The sequence below is a fragment of the Macadamia integrifolia genome, chromosome 4 (genome assembly GCF_013358625.1).
Source record: "Macadamia integrifolia cultivar HAES 741 chromosome 4, SCU_Mint_v3, whole genome shotgun sequence".
Taxonomy (NCBI): Eukaryota; Viridiplantae; Streptophyta; class Magnoliopsida; order Proteales; family Proteaceae; genus Macadamia; species Macadamia integrifolia.
Window position 1 is genome coordinate 24,984,973 of NC_056560.1, and position 12,189 is coordinate 24,997,161.

A 12,189-nucleotide genomic window follows, 5' to 3' on the forward strand; every position below is an offset into this window, starting at 1 on the left:
TCTATTTTTTTTTTCTTTTTTTTTTTTTTTTTTTAAGCACTAAATTCACATGACAGCCCATGAAATAACCAAGTTCTTAAATAAGGCCCATTAGGGAATAGGAGGATGGATCAATAAATTGGACTTATATTCATTTGCTCTTCCTGTTTGGCGGTTGGAAATGCAGACAAAAATTTTGCATCCCCGCCCAGTGGGGAAAAAAATCGTCTGTTGTTGTTCATCCATGTTTTTCTTGTTTTGCTACCTTTAGAAGGCGACATGTGGCATTACTTTAAGTGAACGGTTAAGATTGAATTAAAAACCAAACTGGATGTAATAACCCTCACCCAACTGAATTAATCTTGACCGTTGATGACACGTGTCATCTTCTGCAACTAGCAAAACACAAGAAAAACAGAGATTAGAAAAACAGACGTTTTTTATCCGCCCAGTGGAACATGCAATACAGGATTGATCAAATTTCAAACTCTTGGGTTAAGGAGTTCAGCAGTTTGCAGGTTTTCCGAAGGATTATAACACTTGAATTGTCTACTCTATATGAGCAATATAGGCCATTACAGTGGAGATGTTATCTCCTGTTGCAGGTACTCATCAATGAGAGCGCACAAGTATCTTCAGCATGAGGTAGCGTATTCTTTTCGCAGCCATTGTATTATAAATTTCATAGAGGAGAGTCCTTTGAGAGTCTTATTGTACATCCTAAGGGGGCGGGGGTGGAGGCGATGGCAATGGGAGGGGGTGCTACCAGAGTATCAAGGGAGTTATGGGAGCAACGGTGGGGGAAAATGTATGCAAGTGTGTGGAGTGAAAGAAATTTGGCCAAGTAATTTGGCTCTAGTGTGAGTCCAGGTAAGATTGAAGGTTCGATCTTCTTATCTTTACATTTCTTGATATAATACTACGTATATTAGTAGTTAGTAATAAGTGTAGTCAGGTGATCCGTTTGCCGACTGCTTGTAGTTCTTAACTGACCCAACATAGGTCTTGCATAAAAAAAATTATTGAAAAAATTACAAGATTACTTAATATTGGGTATGAATTTTACGAAATTACCACCCAGAAAAGTGTCACACCATTTCCACCCTTTTTTTTTTTCGACATTTTTGGATTTTAACTACAAGTCGGTTTCTTACTTCTCAAACATTCCTCTTGTCTGGGAAGAATCACCACCATGGACACACTTTCCTTCTTCTCTGATTGATTAGACATGAGAGGAAGGAAGAAGAAGAAATGGAGAATATGATACAATATGAGGATATGTGTTGGCTTAAGTCTGTTAACTGAGGCAGGTCATATCTTCATCAGAGGCCAGCTTCCAGAGTTCCTAGGCATGACTTCCGAGCGAAGAGCACTCCTGGGCCCCACCACCTATACTGCTTGTGTCCTTTCTGAGGCTCTTGGGACACCTTATAATTTATTGATCTCACTTCTTTAGAGTCACTCACAGATAGAAGTGATCTACGTATTTAGAAGTTATCCCTTGCGTGTGTTTATGTTTAGATATTAGTGAATACGAAAAGATTGTATTGTTTTCGCTTCATGCACTAAAGAAACCTCCTTGAAGCCTTCCATTGTTTTATGCATCAGTGCAGTGACCATACAAGCGGATAACATTCTCTTGTCCCGTTAGTTAACAAAAGTCTACAGAAAAAAATAAAATAAAAAATAAATAGTTAAAAAAATATTTGGTGGTTATTTTGATGAACTCAAGCCCAATATTGACTAATCTTGTAATTTTCACTAAACAGTTTCCTTTATTTCTTGATTTTAATTAAAATATTAGAGAGAGAAAGAAATAAGTGGTCAAATATAGCACATCTAAAGTATTTTGTTTAAGAAAAATAAGCCTGAAAGGCACTTTGCTCCCACGCCTAGTCATAGTGGGAGAATAAATGATCGTCCCATCCCATTCCGACCCTCGTGAAAAGTGGAAATTCTACCATTGTTGATATTTCGATTAATACTCCTATTGATTCCCACATTGATGGAGGGGTTATGCTGGCTTTTAATCAGGGAATCCTCTCCTTGTTTTGTTTTTTGTAAGTATTTTGTTAGTGCCTATTAGAGCATGCGTTTCATTACTTTCACCACCAAAATCAAGTCAAATCCCATAAAATATTTTTCGATCAAGAATTCCATGAAACGCAACAAAATCCATTACTTAAGAATTATCAAAAACTGGAATTAAACTGTGTCTATTGGTTAAACACCAAATCATGAATCCATCGACACGTTCATGAGTAAAGCACGCACAAGCCAAACAAATATGTAGCGAATTTTGGACTAAGATGGTGAAGAGAAAGGGAGAGATGCATTCTACTCTTTAATGTGATCATTGATGGAATAAACAAGCATGAAACATATTATGATAATCTACTCTTTTGATTTCGTTTCAAGATTGGTTGATGATGGTGGAGCTTTGGGGAGGTAAAGTACATATGTACACATATGTTGTTGAAAATGTGTGTCCATCAAACATATTATCTACATTTTAATAAGTGGCAATTGTTTTTTGCTCGACAGTGGCCCCTCCGCCTAGATACAGGGGAGCGCACCTGCAGGACGGGCAAGTTGGTCATTATGCACCCTTAAAAATAAAATTTGTCCATTTAATTATCATTAATTATCATTATGTGTGATGTTTGTGCCTCAAGGTTAGACCTTTTAGCTATTCGCAACTAGGTAAGCCCTTCACATGGTTTCAAGATTGCCATGCATTATTCTCTTTTCAAATTTCTTTCTCAATAAAAGGATGATGTAGAGATTCTAAAATATCAATGACTAAAAAAGAGGTGGATTTTTACTTTATTTTTTCTTATTGTGTTTTTACCCAAATTCATGTAACCAAACCCCATTGAGTTGGGTTAAGGTTGGGCGGTGGTGTTGCATGGAGAATAAAAAATGAACCCCTAATAGGGGAATTCAAGTAATTATAGGATAAATATAGGAGTTCATAGAAATTTCTCTAATAAATAAATAAGATTTTTCCGGCTGCATGATGTACGCTACCACTCCTTGTGTCTATATATATCATTTCACAAGAAGGATATAGATCAAGTGATTAACACAACGAGGCGCTAATGTATAGTACGCTGCCTGACAGGTTCTCCCTCCCATAAAAAAGGTGTATTCCACCAAAAAAAAAAAAAAAAAAAAAGGGTATTATAAGGACGATGTGGATCGCCAAGTCACTGGTTTGCGTGGCTGAACCGGAAAATACGTAAATTCGAACTTCGAATATGATTAGGATTCACGCATTTTAGATTCCTTTTTTATTTATGTGAACGGAACGGAAAAGAACAGAACAAAACAGAACGGGTGAGGTTTTAATTGTTTACAAAAGAGGAAGGGGTAGAGAGAGGGAGAGAGAGAGAGAAAGAGAGAGAGTATGCAGAGCCGTACTTAAAATAAAGCTAAAAGGTTACCGATTTATCAAATTAACATCGTAATTTCGGTGGAAAAAAAAAAATAAAAAGAGAGAATCATTATCCAAGAAGAACGACTGATCTGATCCAAGCCGATCGTGGAACGTTTTACGCCGGAAATCTTTTTTTATGGGAACGAAGCTTGAATTTTCCCTTCTCATGGAGATTTATCAGGAAGACCATGTTTAAATTATAGCTTGGATCGTCCAAACATGTGGTTTTCTTTCTGGCGATCAAGGAATCGATTCTCCTTGGAAGAACTCAGGTTTGTCCTCTTCTTTCGCTCTTTCAAGCACGTATTCTCTAAGAATTCTGGTTCGGATTGTCTCAGGTTGAGCAATTTGAGGTCTACAATTAGTTTTAGTTGTATCTTTTTTCTTTCATGTAGGTCGTGATCATCCTATTTTCGACTTAATGAGGTTTGGGATTTAGCCAGTTACTTGTGTTTCGATTGAGATTGTAATGCATCTGTTTGCGGAATCACAATTGTGAACAAATTAGAGTTTCAATTGAAGTAATTTTGTTCACAATTGAAAGAAAAATTCTTTTCAGTTGAAAATATTTGGCAATAGTGCAATGCATAAGAGTTTCCTCTCAAATTTTTTGACATTTTTAATTTTGTTTGTTTTTCTGTCATGTGGGAGACATCCGTAGCTATATGATAGAAAAACCCTAATATTTAAATTTTTTTAACGCGCACAGTATGGTGCCTAAAATCTTGGTAGTGCTGGATGTTATTTAGTAATATATATAAGGATGTAACTTATATCCTCAAATTAGGGACGGAAGCTGAAAAAGAACTGCCAATAGGTACATCATGTAATCAGGGTGTATTGTTAAAACTTGAAGATTGTATAATATGTGCACCAGGCCAACTGCATTATCCAGTTTTTGTCGGTGGTAGTTGGACAGGATTCCACAATTTGTCTGTAGCTTTAAGTAAGATCATTTTGGGTCTCATTGGAGGATTACTTCCATTCCAAAAAAGTCCTTGATCTGCAAGCTAACGTAATGTAGGAATGCATGAAAGGTTTGGAAGGATATACTGTATGCATTGAGATCTTCTAAAACATAGGCCTATTTTAGGAAGTGTTTGAATCTTGCTAACCCAAAATATAGTACTGCAGGAACTAGGCTAAATGGGGAGCTAGGTCTGGGACTTTGTCATGTTAATTAAGACTGAAAAGTCTGAGACAAAGTTTCTAGGAACAGAAAAGCAATACTTTACTATCTTCCATGGACTGCGACTGACAGGGATTTTTCATGGTGCTGTTGTTGTAATTTGAGCTTGTACGTTTCTCCTTTTAGGGAAAGGGTTTACCATGCCGCCAGCGTTGGGTGGGGGGATATCTCCTACACCACACCACACCACACCACACCAGTCATGGTGCGGGTAACAATTTCGTTCAGTGAGAGACCACATGGTGTCTGAAGAGAGTGTTAGTCCGGGCCCACAGCTCATTATGTGAGAGAGCCCCTCCTTTTATTATAAATGAATTGTTAATTATCCAAAAAAAAGTAAGAGTTTACTTTAGGGATTGGAAGTAGGTTTTAATGACTAGGCGGAGTAGGGTTTTGTGGCTTTAAGAGAAGATAGATGAAAAGGTTTTCTTTTATTTAACAGGAAGGTGGATCTAGGACTCCCTGATATTAACCAAGAGTTTAAAAGTCGTAGTTCATGATTTAAGGAACAGAAAAGTTCGATTTTTGTACTTTACTGTGATGGAAGTAGGTTTCATGGTTAGGTGGAATAGAGTATCTGCGCCTTAGGAGAGGACAGATGAGAAGGCTTCTTTTACTAAGAATCATGCATATGTAGTGAATCCAATAATGGCATTTTAGGTATCTTGGACTCCTTTGTGGTATTTATAAAAGCTTTTGTAGGTATCCAGTATCCTAGATTCCTTGGTGGCGGGACGATGAGGCTCAAGCAGCCATTAAGACTAGGAAAGCTTTAAGACTTGACGAAGGATTAAAGACGTAGAAGATCTAAAAAGGTATGCATTTTTTCAGAATTGAGGCTAAAAAGATTGTGGGAAAAGCAAGGGCAAAAAGTATGGAGATCTCTATAACCATATGAGCACAAAGGAAGGAGAAAAAACTATCTATAAGATATCTAAGATGAGAAAAAGGAAGAATAGAGATTTTGACCATGTTATATGTATTAAAAGTGATGATGGTAGAGTGTTAGTGAGTGATGAGGACATTATAAAGAGAAAAGAATAGTATTTTTACGGCCTACTAAATGGAGACATTTCGGGTAAGAGTGGCCTGGAAGACTACATTACTCATCAAGACACCACACGCTATAGATATATACGAAAAGGTTAGGGTGTTTGAAGTTAAAGAAGCCTTAAGAAAGATGAAAGTAGGCAAGACACCAGGCCCAAATGAGGTCCCAATAGAAGTGTGCAAGAGCTTAGGATTATGTGGTGTATCTTGGTTAACCAAACTGTTTACTCAAGCGAAAATGTCAGATGAATGGAGAAGCACTGTGGTTCTGATCTACAAAAATAAAGGTAATATTCAGAGCTGCAATAGCTATAGAGGCATAAAACTAACGAGTCATGCTATGAAATTATGGGAGAAGGTTATTGAAGCCCGCCTGAGGAGAGAAACTACTATCTCGTAGAACCAATTTGGTTTTATGTCAAGTAGATCCATGACAGGAGCTATTTACTTACTCAGGAGGCTCATGGAAAGATTTGGAGTTTGCAAGAAGGATCTCCTCCATATGGTCTTTATTGACCTAGAGAAAGCCTATTACAGAGTCCCTGGAGAGTTAATATGACATGTACTAGAGAAGAGAAGGGTGTCAAGTAAGTAAGTGGATATAATTAAGATATGTATGAAGGCGTGGTGACTATTGTGAAAACCGTGCAGGGTAAAGGTAGTGAATTCCTTATTACAATTGGGTTATTTCAAAGATCAAATTTAAGCCCTTATTTGTTTGTGCTTATCATGGATGATTTAATCAGCAACATCCAAGATGAGGTCCCATGGTGTATACTTTTAGTTAATGATATTGTTTGGGTGGGTGAGACAAAAGTAGGGAGCAACGCTAAGTTGGAGTTATGGGGATTAACCTTGGAATCAAGAGGTTTTAAGAGAAGTAGAACAAAGATGGAGTATATGGTGTGTAACTTCAGTTACATTAAGACGGATTACAAAATGGTGAAAATTGAGGAGACAGATACCACAAAGTGATTAGTTTAAATATCTGGGGTCAATCATAAATAAATAGGGTGACATAGAGGATGATATTTCACAAAAAATTAAAGTGGTATGGATGAAGTGGAGAGATGCGTCTGGAGTGTTGTGTGATAGACGTATCCCTTTAAAGGCTAAATCTTAAAGGAAAATTCTATAGGACAGTCATACGACCGGCTATGATGTATAGAGCAGAATGTTGGGCAGTTAGGTATTGGGGAAATATTTGAATGAGTGAATAGCATAGAGAATGTGGACGTTGCCAAATTTGAGAATTTAGACTGTGGGTTTGGAGGAGTCACTTTTTTTTTTTTTTTTTTCATACTTAGCATGAAATACAATAATTAATTCTGAATTTTATGAATAAAATAAATAAAATGGGGACGATGAAATGCTTGATATAAACCGGTTCATATTCTGTACCACATTTTGTGTGGATAGGAAATAAAAAAAATTGGCACATTATTCTATTTCTGGAATATCAAAAGTACAGCCAAAAGTATGAAAATCTGGTTATGATATTTAGTTAGATCCATTACTCTATTATTAACATGATGTTACATATGAAAATAATACAACAAACCATTTGGATGCTCTTTCTTATTTATTTATTTTAAATTTACTGGCTAACAAGAAATTGCAGGAAATGGGAAATTAGTGATTAATGGGTCTATTATGTGCATTTTTAACTTAAAAACTAAAGATATGTTCTGTAATCAAGTCTACACCTTACCTTAGTTCCCAAGAAAAAAATTAGGGTTTTCCTTAGAAAATGCCTCCGCCGACCCCACCTCCCAAAAAAAAAAATAAAAAAAAAATCGAGAAGTCCATGCAAGAAATCATGATGATTAACATCTACTAATGTCACTATGTCAGTCATCTGTATTATTGTCCAGTGGAGAACCTATTGTTTTCTCCCACTACAATCTGATCTGATACCAAATAAGTTTTTCCCCTCCTTTCCTGTTTGACTCAAAATCAAATGGTAGAACAACATGGGTTGCCATAAAGTTTCAGAGTGAACATTGTGGAAGATTGAGTAGCAAAACTTGTTTTGGTTCTTCTCATGTGTAGCTTAAGTCAGAAGGATCCACAAATGAGTTATATCAGTTGGACTGAACGGTCCATCTGATCCAACTTATGAATGTCTGATCCTGCTATAGTGCTGATCATAGGTGAAGTATCAGATTGTTCTTGCCCAATATTCCTACGAATTAGATAATCTGAACAATCTGATACTGATCTTTGAAACTGTGAGTAAACCAGAGCTAGAAAAAACCAGAACCAAGAAAGGAAAGAGAGAAAGAAGATGGAAGAGAATGAGAAGAGGAACTGTGCTGTACGATGGAGTGAATGAATCTCCTATCATCCCAGCTGTCACTAATATTAAGTTAAGGAAACAGCCTCGCCTGCGAAGCAGGGGTTTAGGCTGCATACATATGCCCCTCTCAGACCTTGCAGTTGTGGGAGCCTTGTGTACTTAGTTGTTCCTTTTTTTTTTTTTTTTTTTTTTAAAATAAAATAAAATAGAATGTGACTAGGACTCTAATTCCTATCCATAGCAGGAAAGGGATAAACTAAGAAATAAAGGAATAAAGTAAACTAAAACTAATCGTCTAAGAAGCCACAATCCCCCACGGCTTGGCCCCATGGAGCTCCAACCGAGACTAATACTTTACACTCCCCCTCAAGCTGGAGTGTAGACATCTCATCCATGCCCAGCTTGGAACATCCTTTTGGAAAAACACTCCGAAACAAGGCTCTGGTAAATAGATCCCCAAGTTGACTATGAGAGTTGACAAATGGAGTGGATCAACTTCTTCATCACTGCGTCTTGAACAAAGTGGCAATCTACTTCTATATGCTTCATTCTCTTATGAAAAACCGGATTGTTAGCAATGTAAATGATTGCTTGGTTATCATAGAAAATCTCCATCGGTTTGGTGGTGGAATAACTAAGCTTTTGAACAAAGGACCAAAGCCACATCAGCTCAGCTGCAGTGTGAGCCATAGCAGCTGAGTTGATGTAGGGGCCTAAGGCTGATCCTTGATGTAACCCAATTGTAATTGGGAATTCACTACCTTGACCCCCCACAGTTCTTACACTAGTCACCACACCATCATGCATAGCTTTAATTATGTCCACATATTTACTTAAAATACTCGTCTTCTAGTACTTACCAGATTAACTCTCTAAGGACTTTGTCATAAGTTTTTTCTAAGTCAAGAAAGACCATATGGAGATCTTTCTTGCAATATCTAAATCTTTCCATGAGTCTCCTAAGTAAATAGCTTCTGTCGTGGATCATTCTGGCGTAAAATCAAATTGGTTCGATTGAAGTGACAGAGGATCCTACATATTGTTTGGCAATCGAAGAAGGAAAAGCGGGAAGGTAAGCCGTGGTTTCATGACATCAAGAGAGTTCCATCATGTTTCTCATACCAAACCTCATCTGGGAGCTCAGAATCAGCTGACTTCGAAACAAACCCTCGCATAGGATAACCTTCTGTGGTTAGATGTTAATTTATTAGTGAACATGCGTTGGCCAACCAAACTAGCTAATCGACCAAGAGAACTAAATCCCCACAAATAAAGCTGTAGAGCTGGAAACTTGATAGCTATTGTTACGGGAACCCTCGGACAAGGAAAAAGAGAAAAAGAAGGATCTAAAAGAAGATTTATTTGAATGACAGGTCTTGGCCCTACCACCATCACTTCCTGGAGCAGGGGGGAAGATAGCTTAGCAGCAGACTATTCATCTGAAATAGAAGTTTCTTTTCTCAGGTGGGTTATATAACCTCTCCCATAACTTCATAATATGCCTCATTAGTTGTATGCCTTTATAGTTATTGCAACTCTGTATATCACATTTATTTTTTGTAGATTAGGACCACAATACTTCTCCTATTCATTGGCATTTTTCCTTGTGCTCGTAATATTACTAAACAGCTTGGTTAACCAAGATAGTCCACAAAATCCTAAGCTCTTCCACACCTCTATTGGGACCCCATCTGGGCTCGGTGCCTTGCCTACTTTCATCTTTATTAAAGCTTCTTTCACATCAGACACCTTGATTTCGCGTATATATTTACGAGATGAGTGGTCTTCTGGGGTACTATTACTTGAAATGGCTTCATGTAAAAATATTCTTTCCATCTCTACTTAATTTCATGATCCCTTAATAGTATTCTACCATCTTCACTTTTAATACATCTTACATGGTCGAAATATCAACTCTTCCTTTATCTCGTTCTAGCTATCTTATAGATAGCCTTTTTCCCTTCATTTGTGCCAATGTTGTTATAAAGGACTTCAAATTTCTTCGCCCTTGCTTTTTCCCCTTCCTTTTGAATCTATATTACAATAATTTACTCTTTTGACTTCAACTAAAATTAGCTATCTACCAACTGCTGAGCCCATTTCCCAAACAAATTACATCAGGAGTTTAATTTTTTTTTTCCTTCTAAATTAGACTCTTAATTGAATTGAAATTTCCAAAACTGAACTCAAAGAGAAGTGATGAAAATAACAAGAACATAGTATGTTGTTACTCACTTGAATATATAGAACTATGCTTCCATGCTTATGAATCATCACATCCATGGAGAAAAAGTACCTCATTACTGTTTTGATCTCAATTACTATTGAGAAGGTAACAAGGAAGCATATTTATTTATCTATTTTGCAATTTATAAGTTGGTGACTATATATCTCGAAGTTGGCTGGAAATCTCATTAAATTTGAGTATATTTGGCACACTTTGAGATGCTTCTTTTAACTAGTATTTCACTGGATGCAGATATTTAACTGATCAGCTGGAAAAAATTCAAATCGTTAATGAAAGTAACAAGGTAATTTATTGATCTTCCTTCAGATTAATGTTCTTACTTTCTTCTTGTTGCATCTTAGTTTTCAGAGCTAGACAGGAACTTCTGGTCAGACTGGTTGACCAAGGACTATGGTGGATTGGGTTGCTTTGAGAATCAGAGAATTTAATCTAAATCATTCAAAACTACTCATCTCATCCAGCTCTATGTTGAAATCCTCTGAAGTGTGCTGAGGTGGATGAACACCCAAATTTATTGTGGGCAAAGTGAACAGTAAACAAAGTCTTCAAACTTCTGGGTCTTTGTCCTTCCCTGATTTAATTTGTATCTAAGATTCCCATTTCCCAAGGCCCTTGAAATTATGAAACCAAAAGGATCCTCTACATATGACTTTTTAGTCTCACCATTTTCGTGTCATCATCCTCAAGGGAATATCTTCACCTCTTACACAGATTGAGGGTGTGCACACATGAGCTAGGTATTCAGTATTGAATTGAGGCTAAAAAAAAACAGGTTGTTATAGTAAATGAGAAAAAAAAAAACATTAGGTATCGCCGTGTCTGTCAATACTACTCGATGCTGTGAGAGACAGATGGTAAGAGCAACAGCAGCCACCACCACTGCCTAGCAGTAGTAGCAGCACTGCAGCAGCACAAGAAAAGGAGGAGGAGAAGGAAAAGCGTATCTGGTGGTAGTGGTGGTGGCAGCAGAATGCTACCTCTGTACTCTCCACTCCAAATAGCAGCAACAGAGTGTTATTTTTGTTACTCACCCTTTTCCTCTGTTGTATTTAGGTAAAGTTTCCTCTGGTTGGTCCACCAATGGAAGCTTCCATGCACTGACCTCCTAACCCTGATGGAATGAGGATTTGGCAAATCCAAATGTTGAATGGGAAGGACATGTTCTAGATTGGTTACATGTCAATTTTTTAAGAAAACGAATCATTTACCATCCATGTATTGACATCTTTCCCTTGTGTTTTTGGCCATCTATATATATATTTTTAGGGAAAATTATGCCCCCTCCCCTGTAGTTTGCCGAAATTACATGTGGGTCCAAGGGTTTGAACGATTTACACCCCCTCCCTTGTAGTTTGAAAGATTCTTACATTTGAGTCAATCCGTTAGTGTCTGTGAGTTTGAAATTGTTAGCTGGTGAGATCACCATTTTTATACCAAAAATGCCTCAAAACCAAGTAAAGAGACCAAAAGGCCCTTCAAGGGAAGAAAAGAGGGAAATCCCTCTTTCATTTTCATCATCTTCAACCTAGGTCTTCAATCCTTGCTCTGCAAATCTTCAACCTCAGTTAGCAAAAAACACCAAGAAGGGAAGGAACCGTTCATTGAAGCTGTTTACACGAAGATGGAAGCTCCATTTGATCAGCTTCTTGATCGGCTTGAGCCGCCTGCAACTTTATTATAGCTGACTCTTCCTTGGAATGGGCAGTAGCCATAGGAAATTGGAGGAATATTCCGGTGAGTCCGCTCTGGCTGATGGCGCCATTGCTGTTTTCATTGCCTTATCATTATCACCTCCTTGTTGCTCACGGCCTTCTACCAGTTCCAGTTGAAAAATTCTCAGGTCTGTTAAAAGATTTTCTAAGTATCAATCATATTTTCTCGTATTTTTTTTCCTATTTTAAGTATTTGTTTGAAAGAATCATGGAAATCTGATTTCTTTTGCTTCACAGAAAGGAAAGATGAGATCATTACCTACATCCCTGGAA

At 37.3% G+C, this 12,189-nt stretch overlaps 1 protein-coding gene across 2 annotated transcripts in view; it reads left to right on the plus strand.

The window, feature by feature from the left end:
• The first annotated feature begins 3,332 nt into the window (after nt 1-3,332).
• LOC122076455 (protein TRANSPARENT TESTA 9) overlaps nt 3,333-12,189 on the plus strand; it is a 67,050-nt gene continuing 58,193 nt past the window's right edge. The window contains exons 1-2 of one of the 2 annotated variants that reach the window (XM_042641755.1): nt 3,333-3,690; nt 10,436-10,487. In XM_042641755.1, the coding sequence (XP_042497689.1) occupies nt 3,638-3,690; nt 10,436-10,487 (105 nt within the window). In that variant the 5' untranslated portion in view covers nt 3,333-3,637. The remainder of the gene's footprint in view (nt 3,691-10,435; nt 10,488-12,189) is intronic. The other variant, XM_042641756.1, reaches the window with a different exon arrangement.